A 20,730-nucleotide genomic window follows, 5' to 3' on the forward strand; every position below is an offset into this window, starting at 1 on the left:
TTGGATTTGTGTAGCAGTTTTTGTTCCTTTTTCTTTATTAATAACTCAAAGTGCTGTAGCTGTTGCTATTGTAAGGTGAAGTCCTTGCTTACAAAACTTACAGGAATGAAATGGTGAGATGGAAACACAGTTGAACAGCTCAGGCAGACAGTAGTACCAGTTCTAGAACAAATTTAAGTGTAGTTCTGATGTCTGCTGCTTATTCAGTCACTTTATATATGCATAAAATGATTTTCTGGAAACATACATGTCAAATCTAGTATTTCAAAAATATGGGTGTGTAATTAAGTCCTCGAATTCATGAGTGCTAAGTACTTGTCAGTCTTTCTTGTGCAGCTACAGTTAGAGTGTATTGGCCTTAATCTGTGTGCAACAGCTTGAGGGCTTTGTTTGTTTGTTTGTTTTTGGTCAGGCAGCAAAAACACAACACTGAAGCTTCCATTCAGTGTTTGTTCTAGGATAAGTTTGGCCCTCAGTTTATGGTAGATGGAACCCAAGTTAAGCTGTTGCAGGTATCAGGAACTATGTATGCTCATTAGAAAACAACCAGGGAAATAGCTACCACAGCTGCACATCAGTTCTGCTTGACACCACCCAAAACCAAACTCCAGAAAATACTGCCTTGTAAAGCTGAACCTGGGAGAGGATGTAGGTCTGTAAAAAGGAGAGAAATAGCATTTCAAAAAAGAAAGTCAGTAATTTTTTGGTAACTTAATTGCCTACTTGTTAAGCTATCTTACTTATATGCGAGGACAACGTAAGGTGTTTAACTTACAGCCTTTTACATTCCTGTGGAAAAATAAAAACAGATCTACACTTACATTGGTTTTAATCTATTAGAAGGTCAATGTAAGCTGCAATGTATCATGTAAACAGGATGCCACTTGATTTTAAAAGCTTTTGTTCTCTATCTGGTGAAGTGTTTCTTCTGAGGTGTGAGCAGGAAAGGAAGAGTAAGAGAAAAGATTGATATCTATTAGAGAAAATGGGGGTAGGGTGTGCCTCAATTTGTGAGGAATGTAAAGTGAATTCTTCACCACCTCCCTTCTCAACATGAATTACATTACATAACCACAGCAGACCAATGAGAACAGTTATGGATGTTGTCAAATATGAAATGATACACTTTTCATGAATGCAGACTTTTTTTTTAATAAATCTTCTCATCATTCCTCTATAATGAATTATAAGAGTTTGAAAGCCTCAGTCTCAGAGTCTAAAGACCACAATTTTAAGCACTCTAGCATTTGAAGAAGGCTGTTAAGTTCTTTTCCTTACCCACAGTCCATGATATAATTAGTTAGCTTCGATACTACGTTAGTACTCAACTGTTCAGTGAAAATACAGTTCATTTAAGAGAGAGGGATTAATTAAAAATAATACAGTTCCCCCTAATTCACTGATATGTTGTGGACTATTGATTATTTTGTTTGTTCTGTTAATGAATGTTTTATTCTAGAGCCGTTCTGTATTATGGTAACAGTACAGTAAGCAGAGGAATTAATAGGATGTGTGGAAGCCCTAGTAACCATTTTAATAAGCCCTATATAGGGGTTACCAATTGACTTGAAACTGACCCCATAAAAGCATGTCTTCACCTGTTTAGTCTTGGTACAGCTTTATTCTAATTCTTCTTTGCTTCACAAGAAACTCCAAAGCATTTTGTACAAGTGCTAAGGCTTTTTTTTTTTTTTTTTTTTTTTGCCTATGAAGATATTATAGTAATATTACAGGTGGTGGCAGAAGAACTAGATGTGTACTAACTTTGGTGGTTAATCTTTGGAACATTCTCTATAAATATGTATTATGCATACAAGTTTTTTCTTTTAAGAGGAGGCAGAAACTGAGGCTGCCATCTTTCTGTAAGGAGCAGAGAGCTTAAGCAAGTGCAACACATGGCAAGGTAGTAGAGGACTGCATGGTGCTAAGGTGTGAAGCACAGAAGTGCCCTACCTTGGAGTTTGGATTTAAGCTAATTATGAAGTGGTCATCTAATAGTAAGTTCTTTACATGAATTCTCTTAAACAATCTAATCTAATAAGTTAAAAAAATACAATCACAATTCAATCTACATCCTACTTAAGTCACAGCTCTTGGAAATCACGTACCTGTTTCTCTTACACTCTTCTCACCAGCCAGAGGCAGATGTAGGATGACAGGTGCAACAGCGTGTGGGGGTGGTGGTGGGGAACAGTTAAAGAAGCTAAATTTCCTTCAGCTGCCATATGGATAATTTATGGCTGAATTGGGTCTGCAGTCTAGCAACTCGTTTAAGTACTCGTGCCCCAGGGAAGCAGCAAAAACAAGTGCCTGGAAAGGCATAAGACATGCCCGTTCTGTTTGCAGCTGCATTTAAGGCACGGTTATACATGCACAGCTTAACCTCTAAGCAAGGGGATAAATATTAATTAAAAAGTACTACTATGAGATGGCATAAAGACCGTTTTTCTAATCCAAATAGAAGCTGAAAGGATTAAAAAATGGAACGCAATTTGCCAAAGTGTTCAAAGTTGGAAAACTTACAGGAAGTAGAAGGCAAATTTAGGTACAGTTTTTACTTATCAGAACGCTAGCTACAGCTGAACAACTCTGTCTGTGGTACCAGTACATACAAAATACAATGGCACCTCAACTTTATCCTGTAAGGTAGGAGGAGAAACAAGAATGCAGGCTTAGGTGGAAGGAAAAAAAAGCAACAGATAAGGAGTGGGTTCAAGAGCCACAAAAGCTGCTTAAATCAACTTCAGATAAGATGTTCCTGATGTGTAGCTGGTAAGAGAAGCCTAAGCAAGAAACAGAAGTACTTTAAGAGCACCTTCCTATTGTGGGAAAGAACTGTAGGTATAGATGGGTTATGGTCAGCAACCTGCTTATGATACCTGAGTAAGCTCCAGCATTAAGAAAGAAGGCTCTCATTAGCCTCAAAGAGCAGCTGTTCAACAACATAAATAAGCACAGAATGGGATGCAGGTGAGCAGCACGCTGAACTGCTTCCATGCAGTCGAAAAGTGGGAGGAGATCAGAGCCAAAAACTGGAGAGCTGCACACAGCAGTAAGAGAATTCATCTTCAGCTGAGCTGTCACAAGCGATTTCTCCTATCAAAAAATAAAATGCTGCAAATGTGGAAGAACTTTACAATTAATGATCAAGAAATGAACATCCCAGTGATAGTCACGTAAGTGAAGCTTAGGAAACTAAGAACTATTCATTCCAGTTATTTATTCTGTTTATTGAATTGAAAGAAAGGGAATACAAACATTTCTGTTAAGTGCTGTGCACCAACATGGAAAAAGTGTATTGTTTTTTTTTTTAAAAATCCTAATAAAAACAAATCAGAAGTTAATGTAGTTCCAATTGAACCATTTGTAAAGATATGTTTAAAATACTACACATTTATAAAATAAAAAAGTTAAAACGGTGTTCTGTAAATAATTAGTAAAATGAGTGAAAATAAATACGAGACCCAAAGTTCTTATGTTTTTAATGTAATATAGCAAAGAAATTTTAACTACTTAATATAATCCGAGGAGAGTAACAAAAATCCAGAGTTTAAGAACGCAATCCTTTGAAACATTTAATATCAGTCCATAGCAAATAGTCATTACATACCAAAAGCTCTAAGTGTTAACTAGTTCCACCACAACTCCATATAAATCTTGACAACTTAGAAATCTTGAGATCAACAATAAAGTTCTTTTCTTGATCTCTACAGCTTGGTTTGTAAGTACATACATGCTTTGAGGATCCATTTTGTCCCATGTGTTTTCAAGGAGCCAATAACTTTTTCCATCTGTGCCTAAAAACGTTAAGATTCAAATCTAGCACATAGACCCTAACAATGAAAGATGTTTAAGGAAAAGATGGGGCACGATGAATTTCCAATTTATAAAAATATACTGATATTAACCAAAACCTTCAGGTCAGAGGACACTTCACATACGCACGACTCAAAGTATGCAATAAAACATGACAAGTACCTAGAACATTTGGTTCTATGTCTGTTTGTGGAACACACGCACACACACATTCATACCAGATGGGAGGAACACTCTCACGGACTTCTTACTGAATCCAGATAACCTGGATCGACAAACAAAAAAACTTGTCTACAGTTCAACAACTAGAGGCAGCTACCGCAGCAGCAGTTCAACACTGCACACTTCAATTAAGTCCACCCTGTTTAAAAAAGTGTCAGAGTTAAGAAGTTCAAAATATCTTTAAAAGTAGCAGTTTTTTTGAAATTAAGTATGGCAGCTGAAAATGGTCTCCAGCCAACGTGGAAAAGACAGGAGGAGGTAAAAAGTGTAGCTATTTATGGGAAGGATGTTCCTCAATTGTCCCAAAGATAACAACAACAAAAAGAAAACCATTTAGCAAATACAGGTGTGTTTTGTAGCTAAAAAAAATATGGACAAACTATTGAAAGTGCATTTCTCCTCCTCCCCCTTGAGTTACAGTAGTTTGTCAGTAAATCCAGCTTTTCATCTTCATTCCTCTTTCTCTACCTCCCCACGTGGGTCTACATTTCCCCTTCGAACTACAGCTAATTGTACGAGTCCTTGTTTCCTTCTAAGGAAGCCTTCATAACTGGTTCTGGATGGGAGCGCTGCTTATCAGCGTAAGGAGATACAACTAGACATAAACTCCCAAGCATACTGGGTTTTATTCAACATTACCTGTTTGAAGCCAAGATGAGAAGTAACAGGCAAGATCAGGAAAGCTTTCTAGCTTGCTCCTTTGCTCTAATCATAAAAATGAAGTCAGCTTTGAAGAACTTGAGAAAATACGGAGAATTTGAAATGAAGGTGTCACGTCCCCCTACGACCCCACCCGCCCAAACAAGGACAAATCTAGCATCACTGCTTGTTTTCCCTTTTGTGCTCCATCGTGCCTTGAAAATTACTTACCTGAACAGCCAATGAGCATTCAGATAACAAAATGCTTCAGCTTTCTTTTTTTAAAAGATCTGCCTTGGCAATTACCTGTGGCTACTGCAAAAATTAAGCAAAGAGCTTACCAAAGAAAGTTAGGAAAGTGTAGTACGCTCTTACAGTATTTTCCTCTCTGAAACTGTTCACCAGAAACACAGTGTTTATTGCAGGTGTGTGGTTGTTCCAGCCTGACTCCAGCCTACAAACATTTTTAAGCATGTGGAAATCAATGTGTTGCATGAGCAAGCTTGGTTTTTTTTCCCCCTCAAAGTCTCATTTTATCGTCTGCGCACAAAAAGTACTGGTACTTTTCAATTGATGCACTGTGAATACACAACATGTTAGAAACAGTCTGGGTTTCTCTTTAACTGCCAGGTTAGATTGGTTCTCACTACCACTGGATCTGTAGCACAGCTTCACTGTGGGACCAAGTACTGTGGTAAAATTCTCTCCTTTCTCTCATCTCTGCACGCTACATGGCACAAGCTGACATCTATGCAGTATGGTGGAATTGACATTGGAAAGAATGCCGTCTATACGATAAAGGAATCTTCCTTTATGTTGCATAGTTGCACCACAAAACTAAATTAAAGCAGAGATATCAGAACGCACTTCTAACTAACTTGCTTCTGAATACCTGAAGTGTTCTTTAGAGGTACATACCTATTCCAGAAGAGGTCAGATTTTGGAAGAAGCGCTAGGTTCCAATTTTTATTTACAATGCATTGCAGCAGAAAGTAGAAATCAGCTCATACGTACCCATATATAGCTTGTACCAGGTAAGGAGTCTCACTTCGGTTTAGGTACTGCTAACCACATGAAAAATGCCATTTGAAATGCATGTGAGACTTTCAGTCTAAACGAGACTTTGATCCTTCAACACCTGCCTGAAGCTTCCACTGAAGTCCAATGAGTATGAGGTAAGCAAGTAGTGCCAGACTGCTGTACGAGACACAAACCAGAACTGATCTCCCTCCCCTTTACTCTCCCTAAGTAACACTTCATTTAAAAATCAGAGCTTCAGAGTATGACAAAACAGAGGTAACCTCTGAAGATTCCCATGCTACCATTGCTTATGAATTATACCATGTTTTGAAGATGTAAAACACTGTTTTTGGTGTGGATTTGTTTGTTTGTTTTTAAACCAGAAGTTAGGTTTACTAAAAACTGACCGTAGGAAAACTTTGTTTCCCTGCAATATCAGTGCCACAGGAGAAAGACTGACTAATCTTATGCTGTCCAACATAACAGCAACAGAAACACCTCCTCTAAAATGAGAGAATGGGAGAGAAACGGATTTGTAGCCTTCAATTTACATACATACTACTCAGAACCTACAGGAATAGTTATTACTATCCCAGCAATTCACCTTAAGACAAACTTAAACTGAAGATAAGAATGTTAAGTTCCTACTTCATTTCGGAGGTACTGAACATGAGTATGTCAGATTCAGAGCTGGTTTCAACGAGATTATCAGAATCTTAAATCATCTTGCAGATTACACAGGGCAAGGAAAAAAACAACAACAAGCCAACCCACCCGATTACTGAAATCTTAAAAAGAAAAATCTGACCTGCTGAACTGCACTTCATTTTTCTTGGGAAGGAAAAAAAAAAAAGAGACTATTTATGTTAAGCACCACATTCCCACTCATCAAAGTGGCTACATGCTCTTCCCAGGAACTCAGGCAAACCTTCCCTCATCCTTCTTCCATACATGACTAATGTCACTAGATTATTGTGGATCTTGTGAGTTCACACTTCCATTCACATTGTCCTTGGTGGCATGCCCTCTCCTGCTCCCTCATTACTTCAGAGCATTAACAACACTACCATTCTACCCAAGGTGGGAAAGGAAATCCAGTGCCATCCCACAAGGAATTTGTGTGTAGTGCAGAAGCATAGAGATGCCAGGCCATCTGTTTATTATTAAAAAAAAAAAAAGCTTCAATTATAAATGTCTCTTTTTGCTAAACATGGCATATTAGTGGAACTGTTCCAAAAAGCATTAACGTGTTCACAGCACCAGCTTGCAACAATGTCCAGGAGAGACTTTTAAGCCTGCAAACTTAGAAGTAAATTCTCAAAGTCTAAACATCTTTGTTTACCAAATAATAAAGAAAGTTTTCCATTGCAAAACAAGTTATCTATGATTTGAATGTTCATTACTTCTACAAAATGTTGACTTAGCAAATAAAGAATTCAGGACATTCTTCTGTTGAGGTTTACCTTTTATCAGTATTGTTGCATATATTTATATAACTAAAAAAAAAAGACCTTGTCTTGTTTAAGCTCTTAATCTCCTGGTGTACTCTGAACACTTCTTTGTTTCCCTAAATAATACAATTTATCTTTTCATATGGACAGTGAGTTTCTCCTTCTGAAACAAGCTTCGCTGCCTACGTAAAGCTCCTTGCAGCCACTGCTTTTGATTGGGTGTCAAGACACTCTGGAAGAGCATCAGTGATACCACATTCCACATTTCTTCTTGCATTGGTTTAATTCCAAATGTATACAAATGAAGTCATTTTAATCCTATAAATAATTTATTTTTAAAAAATTGTGCTGTTAACCCCTTTGCAGGGCAACGAGCTATGTGAAAAGTACAAAACTTTTTGTCAAATGTGATATTGAGAGTGCTTTTGACATAGTTCATTGGTTTATCTCAATTTATATATACTGCGCAACGGGCAAGGCTAGAATCCATGAACCAAGCTGCAAAGATCTCAAGCTAAGTAAGGCGGAGAGATTTGAGAAACAAGAGAAGGAAATACTTTCCTATCCAATGTATACTCTTCAGACTAAAGCACTCTTTCTATCAAGCCTTCTAAACTCTTAAATAAAGTGTTCCAAACAAGCATTTAAACTTCATTACACAGAAGAGCAACAAGAACAGTAGCCTGCCAGACAAAAAGGCAGGAGGGAAAAATATATACTGAGTTCAATGGTTAGCCTGAATGTAGCACAGTTCTTCACAACCGATGGGGGGTAATTTCAACACGGTGTCCAACAACGTTCTAACGACGTGCTTCATCTTGACTGGTTACTATGAAGCAAGGTGGTAAATGTTTGGCCCCAACCGGGCTTCAGAAATGGTTCTTTTTCATGACGAGCATGTCTGTCCAGCTATCAATCATGTTTGTTTGCACCAAATCCCAAGCCATTTAAAATACGACTAATTAAGTTAAACTGAAGTCGTCTGCTCCAAATTCGCCATCAACTATCCATGCTACTGCATTCCTCTGAGCAAAAACAAAAACACAAGAGAAAAAAAAAAAATCAAACCTTGAAGATCTTATCAACAGTTAGCTTTTCTATAATTACATTACATAAATACACTGTGTTAAGTGTTACTAAGCATGCATAGTTATACTGGAATTTATAATGCAACTAAATCCCATAGTAAAAATTAGCAGGTTTAGATATCATCACTCATAATATCTAAACTTAGCACGTTAGCTGTTGGTACATGAAAATTGCCTCTTGCAAAATAGACCACAGAATAGAATCACCAACGTTGGAAAAGACCTTTAAGATCATCCAGACCAACCATCCAGCTATCATCAATATTTTCCCACCAGCCCATGTCTCTCACTACAACATCTAAACGTCACTTGAACACCTCCAGGGACGGTGACTCCACCACCTCCCTGGGCAGCCTGTTCAATGAAGTACATACATTTACATTCAAGTTCCAGGGGACTGTGCTAATTACAAAGCTGCCTGCCACCAATTTAAAGTTCCCAAGTTGCTGGAGATATGTTCTGAGCACCTACATTTCTTGTAGATGTACTGCCACAAGAAATCCAGTTTTTATCATTTCTATTTTTAATAGACTTCAATAAATTATTTTCTGGAGAAACTAAGAAAGTAAGTAGGCAGGTAACTGGAAGAAAACAAAAATCCAAATACAAGTGAAGAAAGCTGGAGCATAGGCTTCAGGTCTGTGTGTTACGTTCAAGATGTTACAAAAGAGACTGGCAAGGGCTGGTCAACCTAATCCAGTACTAGAAATAGTCAGAAAGCATAGGAACAGGGAAAGGAGATGAATCTTAGTCTTAGCATCCTTCCAACTTCCAGCCACTTTCACCTGAGGGACATTCTGAACTAGAAGTGTTTACTCATCTGCTTTCACTTCATGGATTTCTCTTTGATTACTTTGTTTGGTTCCCCTTGAAATAACACCCACACTCAGCATCCAATACAGGGCAACTTAAAAGACAGAAGTCTACAAGCTGTACAACAATCCCCTAGTTTTCATCTTGCTAATAATTCTGAGGACTATGTAAGAAGGGCTGGGAGAACATGCATTTTGACAGTGAAAAAAGTTACACTTATTTGACATGTGGCTCTCTCCAAGACACAGATCACGTCTGATGATCAGGTATGAACCAATCATGTACAGCTTGTAGGATGCAAAAATTTCACTCTCCAGACTCAGGAGAACACTTGCGTAAACACTGTAATAGCATGATATTTGCTCAGAATGCATTATTTCAATGTTAATGACATTACATGCACTTCCAGCACTAGGGGCAATGTTTAAGAAGTCTACACAAGTTAGTCAATGTAATAGTGAGGTCTCAGTGACATCGCAGTTTACTGTACGGCCATGTGAGAAATTGGGAGCATCAGTTTGGAAACGCTTCTCTACAGCACAGAAAACCCACTGAGGCAGTTGATAGCAATTAGAGAACAGGCACACACACACACACACACACACACACACACACACACACACACACTCACCTTCAATATCCTGGTTGTCTACAAAAGGTGCTGGTCCCCATATTCTAACAGTGCCATCATCAGAGGCGCTGGCCATCATGGATGGAATCTGCGGGTTCCAGCTCACACAGTTAACAGTACGTGTGTGCCCTGTCAGCTCCGCAATTGGCAGCTCGCTACGCTTGTGCCAAATATATACTTTGTGATCTAAAGAAAACGTGCATTAAAGAAAAACATGAGAAACATTGCTCTACACGGATCAATCTGTTATATCAAGCACCATTTCCATGCAAGCTCTCAGCCATTACAAAGACACGAGCATTCTTATAAAACCTGCATCTGTTGAATGGGCAACAGCACTACATTTTTTTCTTCTGAAAGCAATCAAAAGAGTATGGGCAAAGATCTTCCACTGAGGGCATGCTGCTTCCTTTTAAGCCTCGCAGGAAAAACATGTGACTGTAATGCAAATAAGCCAATACATAGATAAAAAACAAGCTGAGCTACTTACTCTTAAGAATATATAGTTGTAATCTTATTCAAAGGGAACACTTACATTATTACTAGTTTTTTAAAAAAACAATCATATTTACAGATTAATACCTGATTATAAATCACAAATACTAGAATATTTACAACCACCACATGTTACTATACAGATCAGATCACAGCTCTGCAGTTATGGAATAAATCTTGCTACTAGAGACTTGCCATATTCCACTTAATGTATCAAATTACAAGCTATTTCTTGATTTTGACAACAATTCATTCCTGAGTTGTATTCAAGTACAAATAGATGCAGTAAACAATCCCACAGATCTTATTTTGTGAAAGGAAGCTTTTAATTCTTTGTTGCAAGATAGAACAAGAAATGAAAAAGTGAAATGGTTCACTCCACTGCCATTTTTTTTTAATGTTTTGTTTTATAACCAACCATACTTAAGACTAAGCATTTTTTTCCTCCCAACAGTAGATTAGCAGCCTTTAACAATCGTGTGGGTTGATCTTGCTAAGTAAGCCTTTGGAATATTCCAACTAGAGCTATTTAAACTGAACAAGCGTGCATTATTGGCATTACAAAAACAGTAAGTACTAACATACTGACTCGAGCATCATTTTGTCTGTTTTTTAATCTGTTTGGAAGGTTTTGATGCATAAGTCATTCTGAAGACTTAGCAAACAAAACAATCCTTCTCTACTCCTCTTCCCAATCCCCTACAAAACAAACTTGCTTTCTGACCTACCTGCTAGAACAGCATCACGGAATCACGTGATAACTCAACTGTCTTCTGCTGAACCAGCTTGTTTGAGTACAACACTTTTACACACACTTGTATTAACGCAAATGTTCTGGTTGATTTCAGGAGACTACACATCCATGCTATTCATCAAATATTCATCAAACAATTCACTCTCTGCTTAAATACTGGACACGCAAGCCTCTGCTGTCTAGGAGAATCAAAGCCTAAACACAAACCAGTATTTTGGCGCTTGTCAGAATGTTTGCATTTTGTTGTTGAAAAAACATACTAGTAAGGCAGCAGTCGATTTCCCGTTCAGAAAGAGACCTTCGTTTTCTTCCTACTGATTAATTTGTTAGGAAAAAAAGGCCTACCTAGCTGACAGGGCAACCTCCTAAGCGTAAGAGGTTATGACAGTGTAATCCATTACATTTTTGTTTCATTGTTTTGGTTTGTTTGTTTAAACAGTGACTTTTTGTCAGTAGCCACATTCGCAACAATTCCAAATTGTGCAGAGGCAATAGCCTCAGGTAGACCAAATCTAAATGAGGTGGCATAAGCATCTACAAGTGCCGAGTAGTTTACAGACAGTGAAAACAGGGAACTTGTTGATCCCTAGAGGTTCGCACCGGATTGGAGACGCTGACCTTCAGTCAGTATCATCTACCAGCAGTCCTTGTCAGAGAGTAAGATTTTAGATGTATTTGCTGTTTTCTAAAAGAGGACATTAGCAATGTCCTGGTCCTATTTTCTAACATACATGAGTTACACAGTGATTATATTTCAAAGTGTAATCCTTAGCCCTGCATGTAACCTCTGTGGGAGGTGATGGCATTACATCAGCGACAGCACTGAATCAATTCGAGACACAAGCCATTAATAATTTCTTTCCTTACCACAGAAAATGTGAATAAAAACACATCACACAAAGCCTTTGATTCTAGAAGGGCTCCTTAGTAATATGTCAGCAACTGCTTAATTTGAGACTACTCCTTTGTAATGAAGCTGGCAACTCTGACTGAAATTCAGATCACCTCACCACACCTGCACCTTCAACAGGCAAATGAGGCTATTACTCTGTGGTAGTATTTCTGATTCAAGCCATAAGTGCATCCTTCCACGGAAAGAAAAAACCCTCAAGAACATCCCACCCACTTTTAATTAAAACTGTTCAGATGCTTTAGAGGACAACACAATAAATTCATTAGTGCTTTCTCCTGGCACCAATCTGTCAAAAGATTCATTCTGCTAGCACACAATTACTTCTTGAAGTATGCTATAATCTTGGTGCTCCTCAGACTTATTTAATGAACCATTTGCTTGTTTTCAGAGATTACAGATGCTAACATTATAACAGCACAGTATAGGAAGGATACAGCATTCCAGTTTTCTGTACAAAAGGGATGATGTTACCTTCGCTGCCACTCGCAATGAAGTCTTCATTATGACCCCCAAAACATGAGTGAATTGTGTAAAATCCTTGTGTAACTCCTTGATACTTCCTCACTAAAACTCTGTCTTGTAAGTCCCATAAGTGAACTCCCTGTGAATCAGAAGTACAGAAGATTTTTTGTTTTAAACCATTGAACTTTACCCACTGCATTCTTTTGAAACTTTTTATAAAAAGTTTAAATATGATGAAAGTGCACTACTTCAGACAACTTTGGTAGTGTTACTAGATCAAGAGAGTAAAAATACTCTAAATTGCTAGCTGCAACTTCCTGGCTGTAGCACCATCCATTTTGAAAACTATATTTAATCAAGGTCCCCAAACCAGAAATACATATATTTTAATTTAATCCCAACACCTCCTCTATTCACCCCCAGATATGTCAACCTCCCACAATTCTTGCATTTTCTGGTTTCTCTGTGTTACTGCCAGATAATTACATTTAAGATTACATTTTTCATAGTATTAAAGCCTTGATTATAAATCACTTCAAAAAGTCAGTCTCAAGGATAAGATTACTTTCTTGTCACAGAATATTCACAAATGTAGTATGACATTAAGGTTTTCATATTAAACTAAATACAACTGGTTAATATCAAATATTCCAATTTCCATCAAGATAAATGCAAAGAAAATTAAAAGCAGTTAGTACTCGCAAACAGATTTATTTGCAGTTCCATTTGGAGTTGTCACAAACTCACCTGAGTTGCTACATTTAACAAAGCTAAGCGGCCATTTTTTGAAATAGTAAACGACATTATAGGGTGATCCTCTTGTACTCTGAAATTGAAAGACATCACTGTTAAGAGTATGCTTAACCAAATAATAGTGCAACACCATGACAGAGTATGTCCCATCTCTGCACTTCTATCAGCAGAGAAAGACGGTGCTGAATTTGAATTTCTATTTGATATTTAGTATTTCTCTATGTCAATACTAGCCAGGCCTGCAACAGTTTGTTAGTTTTCTTATACTTATGATAAATTCCAGGACTAAATGGACCTGATGCCTCAAATACAGCTCCTAACTTTAAAGCAGGATATATTAATGGATGGATATACTATATATGTGAGGCAATCACAACACAACAACAAAAATGCCAAAACATTGACAAGAAAACTCCTGTGCTTACAAAATTGTTTCTAATACTTGACCTAACACATCTAGCTGCAGTTGGAAACCACAAATTTTTATCCCATGTTATTCTCCATTTAATACAGACAGCATTCCAAGAGCATTCCAAGAAGTTGTTTCTCATCCTGCCCCACACACTTTCTCAATCTTCTCACACAGCCAGGAATTCAAAACCTGATACTTACATGTTCCTGTCTGTAAGATCCTCAAAGTTATAACCCCGAATTCGCTGGTGTGTGTCCGACGCTAAAACAGTTTTTCCATCACTCAAGCACCAAAGACATTGCACTCTGACCCCTTCCCAGGAGTCAAGGAGATTACCATCTAAGTCCTGATCAGAATGAATAAATAGATAGATAAACAAGCTTTTAGGCTCAGATTTCTGGAGGAGTTATGCAACAAACATCTTTTCCACCCTCTGTTCACACAGCAGCTACAAAAAGCAATCTTACCATTTAATGAAGAGGACTTAATGATTTAGGACTTGGATTGGATTAACTGAAGACCTTTGTAACTATCTGTCCTGGAGAGGTGTGAATCCCCTTCTTTGCACATACCAAACCAGAAAAGAAGCAAGTACTTCATGTCAGGGAGCAATCTGCAAGCTCACTTATGCAGTGAGTGAGGCTTGCATACAGCAGCATCCTTCCGGACACCAAGTCAGATGACAGTTAAGAGTACTGGTGAGACTGCAGAACACTATCTAAAAATTAACACTAATTATCAAATGAGGGCTTCAAATTTCTGTTTACACTAGGCAATGACAGCATGCAAAAACTAAAAGAAGGCTTAGAAAACTCTAAGGAATAAACAAAATATATGGACAAAGGCACTGCTTTTTAATGGTCTGTTTTCAAAAGAAGCTATGACAAAAATTTCCATCCCACCAATCCTCCCTTATGCAAGGTAATTGCTTTGTGAATGCGTTTGAGCCCTTCTGACTAGTACACAGAAACAGAAATGCAGCTGAAATAATAGCATCTGTGTATTGTACATACAAATTTCAGAGTACTTGAAGGGTTGTTTTTTTTTTTTAAAGCTTATCTGTGAAGACTCATTTTTAATATATACACAAAAGAAAATTAAAAAAAAAAAAAAAAAAAAAAGCATCAAAACTCACATTGGACTGCGACAAAATGTTTCTTTCTATCTTTGTTTTCAGTGTGACAGATACAGAGAACTTACACACTGATAGAACTGTCCACGCTGACCTCCTGTTACAAAACGCTTCCCATCAGGATTCCAGGCCACACTTGTTAAACTGTCTTCATGAGATTGGCTCATCTTTGTCCTCAGCTCCCCAGTCTGGAAAATAAGGACAGTAATGCCCAATACCAGCCAGGAGAATCCTCTCCTAAAATGATACTGATAACTTTATCTAATTTGCAGTACCTGGAAGTACACACATTTCAACACTAATTTAAGAAACAAAACAAGCAAGCAATCAAACAAAAAAACCCTATGAATAATGCAATACAAAAAGAGAGTTACCACAGCATCTCAAGCATTTCCTCAGACTTGGGGAAATTTATCATTTTGTCCCTCAAATCCAGAGGGGTGAAGTAGTGGGTACATCAGACAACTGTGAGATTACAGTTTAAAGAGGGGAACTCAACTCAGAAGAAAGCGTAAGACCAAGATATGCAAATACAAAATGAAACAAACCAAAATGTGGGGAGTGAGAAGGCTACAGTAGAGCAAAAGAAAACAGATGACAAGACTGTGTTTAGTAAAAATATACATATATATTCACAACGTTTTCCTCACTAAGCTGAAGCTCTTCATGTCAAACTTCAGCTTTTGTGCCTAGCTCATAACACTGCTGTTTCACAGGACAGAGAGCCAACAAATGGCTTACCATTGCCAAAACAGTAAGGGTTTCTCTCTACTCCCTTGTGCCAGCTCTAATGCTCTTCACTGAGCCAACTTACTTCACTAAGCCAATTAAATAAATTGAAACAGAACAAAAGTATTTCAAGGGTGGAAAAAAAACCCTTTTTTTTTTTTTTTTTGTTTCTAGGGAACTAAATTAGTTCAGAGTCTAAACAGTGCAATAAAGACTATACAGCCTACAGCCGAAGCCAGTGAAGCTTTTGTATCAACTCAGCTGCCCATAAAAATCAACAGCAGAAAAGGGTTTTCAAAGACTTGGAGAAAATAACCAAATTCCCTATTTTCTGACTGAAAGACAGAACTTTGAGTCTCTGTGGACCTTTCACTAGAACTACTGGGAGGGTGACACAAAACAACAAGAAACAAATTAAAAGATGCACACTATTTCTAAAATCTTCTGCTAGTTATTTCTTTCCTTAGATTGTATTTCTGTCCTGTTTCTTTTTATTTCTGCTGTTCTTCTCTTCAGTAGTTCTCTATGGTCTTGTGGAATTGTGCAATCCCTTCTTAGAAATGAAGAGTCAGTCATCAGATACACCAGAATTGCTATGCAGTCTCAGGCATTCAGACTCCAACTCTATTTTCAGTTCTGTACAAAATGAGTACAGAACTTGTTGGCTGTTTCCCAAATTAGGGAAGAAGTTTAGTCTGTTTTCTATATGCTCACACTTTCGTACGGAAAGTTTGAAGAATTCATATCCTTCATGCTTAATAGATTTATATATATCTACCTTAACATACATCTTCTTTTAAAAAAGCTGCAAGCTGACCACAGTTTTATTTTTTTATACTCTGAGTCACCACTTACTTGTACATTCCAGAGCCAAAGCTCAGAACAATCATCTGGGCCACAGGCAACAAGATAGTTGTCATCTGGACTCCAAGCAATATAAGAGACTCCATATGCATGACCTTCTAATGTCTTAAGTAGTTTTAGCTGGTGAGTATCCTGAAACAAGAGAGATTCTGTTGAGGCAACACAAGTGAGCTCCTACCACATTTCATATGTACAACATGTTCAAGTACAGCACGGACACTTCGCTTTATGCAACTTGGCACAGGCATTTTACAAGTCCACTTTACAAGTCATGTGAATAAGTTCTTACTGGAAAAGCAGTTGATAGTTAATAGAGTATGACCATCAGACAAAAGCTTGTGCAAAAATAGAAACAAAAGCTAAAAATGAAAAGCAAACAAGAACATGTAGGTATTTGGTTCTAATCTTCCATGACTCTTCTGAACGTGGAACTCACAAAATGTTGTTGTGTACAAAGTCTTATGTTACATGACACTCAATACTACAGAAACCTTACATGCCAAAACAAGTCCCTACCTCTACTGGTACACAGAAGTACGATTATCCATATTTTATGGAATTAAGTTACTTTCTTAAAAGTAAAGCACAAACATGTTGGAAAACTGTTATAGGTAAGCAGAATTAATAACCGAAACCCTCATCATTAAGGTTTTTTTTTAAATAACCTGAGTATATTTGTGCATTGGTCAAAAAAAGATTTCACAGATATATCTTTAAAAGCTCACAAGTGAGGTATTCCTTTTCTCAGAAGCGCTGCCTACAACAAGCTCTGCACCCTTTCCACCAGACTCTGTGAATGAAGCATACTTTGCACACACAGAAGTACCTTACATGAGCTTTATCTTAGAACTGCTCTAATGCTGATTTGTCAAAGGAACTTGACTTTCAAGCATCTTCTTATGAGGATAAGTAGTACAACTAGATACTGTGAAAAAAAATCACACATTAACTTCTGAATTACAGTAACACGCTGCATAGAATAGATCTTACTGAATTGCTTACAACAATTTTTGTGAAGGTTTCTTTGTTTGGTTGGGTTTTTTTTCCTGATTTTGTTTGATTGGGGAGGGGGTTGTTCTTGCCTCATACTTCTCTTCAAAATGAATCTGACTCATTTGAAGGTGTTTGATTTCTCAAACTGTCCCATTTTCACTTGTTTTAGCATTAGGCAGAGCATCTCTTGACTTGGGATTCCAGAGAAAGAACATTATCAACATAGAAAGAGCCTGACGTGGTCTATTTTCTGGGATCAGCTGCAAGGGATTTAACAACTCCGTCAGCCTGAAGCTTTCCTCATTCTGCTGGCTGAAAAATGCCTCAAAAGAAAATGGGCTAAGAACAATCTTCAAAGAACAGAAATAACAGGAGCAAACACACAGACTTTCTCAAGGCCTCTCCTATTTCATTCTGTTCATTATTCCTTGGTCTACATTAGACACTGCCAGGTCTCTATCTGAACCGATCTGAAAAGGAACTGAGTCACATCTGACACCTCTCATCCCGGAGCTTCTCTGCAACTGCTGCATTTTTTTTTTAAACTAATCCCAGTGGAAGGGTAGCCTGCCACTTCTACAGCACCTCATTTGAGAGGCAAGAGGAACAGGACGCGTATCATTTTTTCCTTACGATGATAGGAATTGTGGCTGTCACTCTCCTACTGCTCTCATCCCTTTCTACAAATACAATAGGACTGCTATAATTTGTCTTGCTCTCACTATAACAGCAGGTATTTCAGGTAAACATTCCCAAATTTAGTCAGTTTGCTTCGCATCTGTCACCTAAATAAATCTTAGCAATTCTACCCCTTACATATAACTTCCCAAATTTTTGTTATGAAGAAGAAAAGACTATTCAGCTATTAAGTCTGTAATGATTAAGCTCCTTGGCTGAGAAGTCAAACATCTGTCAATACTTTTTGAGAAAGTGTAGTAAAAAACAAGTTCCAGTAAGAAACAAGTTAAAGGCAAACTCTACCAAAGGAAGATGCATTCCAGACAAGACAATGTCTAATGCTTGTGCTTTAGAGATTCTGCCACACTTTATAACAGTCAAATAATGCATTCCACACTCAAATCTAGTTTACTCAAGGTATTATTTAATGCTGCTGAAAGAACAGCAAAATGAGCAAATGAAAATGAAAACAGAAGCATGGGTTAGGACAGTTTAGATGACAAATAGATGGGTCTTAGGAAGTAATATATTAGTAATATATTAGTATGGAAAAGAAACACATTTAGAACAGTGTGCCCCCATCACTGGCCCAGAATTGGATGGTTGTTTCTTTACAGCTTATACAGGCAGATTAGAATAAGTTTATTTACTTAAAGGCAGGAGAATCTGATTAAATTTATTACTTAAAAGACACTGTCAGCTGCTACAGGAAATGTGAAAAGTTTGCTCTGGCAAATTTGAAATCAGAGTTATGTGGCTTCATATTATTTAGAAGCCTATCTCCTTGAAATGTTTTAAGAGGCTTCCCCCCCTGCTTGTACTCAAATACAGAAAGCAGAACTGTACACAGCTTTTCTACTCTTTACTGGAGATTTTGTTCCCATAACAACCCACAAATCTAAGTCTTAAGATAACCTAAAACACAATCTGTTTATTTGGTTGGGTGGCAATTCATCATGAAACGTACCATCAGAATGTTGTGAATTAAAAGTTGTCAATACAAAGTCAAGTAACAAATCAACAGCAAAGCCACTTGATCCTCAATTTAATTGGAATTGCTGTTGATTCTTTCTTTTAATTCAAAAATCACATTGAGCACAGAAGTCACATTATGTTACTATATATCTCTCAGCTCAAAGCACATTGGATCCAGTAACAGGACTAAAGTCAAACAACAGTTCTACACCTGAAAATTTGCTAATTTATAAGACGCATATAATTATACACAACCAAAAGGTTGTAAGTTCTCCCATTATCTGAACATCAAAAGGACTAAAATTATATAGCTTAACTCAATTGTAGAAAAGGATCAAATTCAGTTCTCAAATCCTACTGAAATTTGTATGGGACCAAAAAAACCTTCGATCTTCTGCTTAGCTTAACAGTTTGCAAATGTGTTGTTAAGACCTGTAGGAATCTTATTTCTGATAGTCTTTTATAAGCATTAACAACTCCAGCTACTTGTGTGCATATATTAAAGTTTATTGATAGCCTTCAGTTGTTATGAAAGATAGGGACATACTTTCATCCAATTTCTAGAAGACAGTAGTCTTGGATTCACTTGAACTTTTTATTTAGGTAAGAATAGATACAGGTAGGAAACACAAATCTTGTGTCTGTTGGATATTTGATATAACAGGAAATGTGGCTCACATTTGATACAAGCTAAAAACATGGCCTGTAAGGAAATGGCTGGGTACAGTCTCCCACGAGTGGATTCTGCCAAGCATTTAAATTGTCAGCTCAAACTAAGACAAAACAGAAACTAATGTGAAGTGATATAATAATGCAATTTTAAGCATACACCATTTTATTACTCAGAAGTAATGTGAGATGGACAGACTTCTTTAAACTCAAATGTAGCCACAGGTTAATTTAACAGATTTAATCACATATATTAGCAAGTCACTTAGAAGGAAGTGATTATCTCTTAACACTGCCATGCTCGTTCCACTTTCACCAATGCTTCTCAAAGCTTTCAAGCTCAGAAGCACCCCTGGAGGGCACTAGCAGGCTCTACTCAGCAGTGCTGGTTAGGGGGCACAGGGAGTTCCTATTCTAGCAGCCAACATTTCAGGCCCTACAGGCATTGGGTATTCAGGTGTCTTCACTAACTTAAACTGACTGTGATCTTCAGCTTTTTCCATCCTAGACAAATACCCTACTCAGAGGGCTACAGTACATGCTAGTCTGTCTTAGAAAAAAAATAAAATAAAATCAAACCATTCTAGCAAAAAAGCGGATATATAGGGGGAAAAAAATCTCATACACATTTTAACGTATGTTGCACACTTACTGGATCAACCTGCCATATAATAACAGTTGTATCCTTGGATCCTGTTGCTAGTTTAGTGCCATCATTGGAAAATTTACAGAACCACACTTCATTACAGTGCTCCGTTAGTATCTGCTGTGTATAGCAAGGGAACTGTTTCCTAGGGAAAAAAAGAAAGGGATGCGTTAAGTAAAAACAAAACAAAAAGAAAGAAAGTAGTAAGATACATATAAACAACAAGACAAAACCCAACCAGTCTAATAAAAATTAAGAATGTATTAAGTGCCAGATCAGGTAACTTAGACAGGTCTGAAAAAATTAAGTATCAAGTAAACAAAACTAATTGTAGAGATAGTCTTATTACCCTCACATAATTCATTATGCTTCATATAACCTGGAATAAACCTAACCTCATTAGGACAGGGACAGCTTTTTTACTGTACGCTTCTGTGATGTACAGAAAATACTGGAGTCAGTCTCATGGAATCATGCACAAAGAATTTCATTAACATGCAAAATCTTTTAATGTATTTATAGCCAGACCATGCAAGATACTTAAAAATAATTCTTAGAAGTTGAATAAAAGAATA

The 20,730-nt window shown here is 37.3% G+C and overlaps 1 protein-coding gene across 1 annotated transcript in view; it reads right to left on the reverse strand.

Annotated features, from left to right (window-relative positions):
- Positions 1-3,209: 3,209 nt before the first annotated feature.
- Positions 3,210-20,730, reverse strand: part of WDR26 (WD repeat domain 26) — a 32,414-nt gene continuing 14,893 nt past the window's right edge. The window contains exons 7-14 of the mRNA XM_042828250.1: positions 20,162-20,300; positions 16,186-16,326; positions 14,670-14,789; positions 13,670-13,815; positions 13,052-13,130; positions 12,314-12,443; positions 9,681-9,866; positions 3,210-8,173 (exon numbers count right to left, since the gene is read on the reverse strand). Coding sequence (XP_042684184.1) covers positions 8,148-8,173; positions 9,681-9,866; positions 12,314-12,443; positions 13,052-13,130; positions 13,670-13,815; positions 14,670-14,789; positions 16,186-16,326; positions 20,162-20,300 — 967 coding nt within the window. The 3' untranslated portion in view covers positions 3,210-8,147. The remainder of the gene's footprint in view (positions 8,174-9,680; positions 9,867-12,313; positions 12,444-13,051; positions 13,131-13,669; positions 13,816-14,669; positions 14,790-16,185; positions 16,327-20,161; positions 20,301-20,730) is intronic.

This window comes from Centrocercus urophasianus, unplaced genomic scaffold, assembly GCF_019232065.1.
Source record: "Centrocercus urophasianus isolate 14NV4802_14NV808 unplaced genomic scaffold, USGS_Curo_1.0 seq_10, whole genome shotgun sequence".
Taxonomy (NCBI): Eukaryota; Metazoa; Chordata; class Aves; order Galliformes; family Phasianidae; genus Centrocercus; species Centrocercus urophasianus.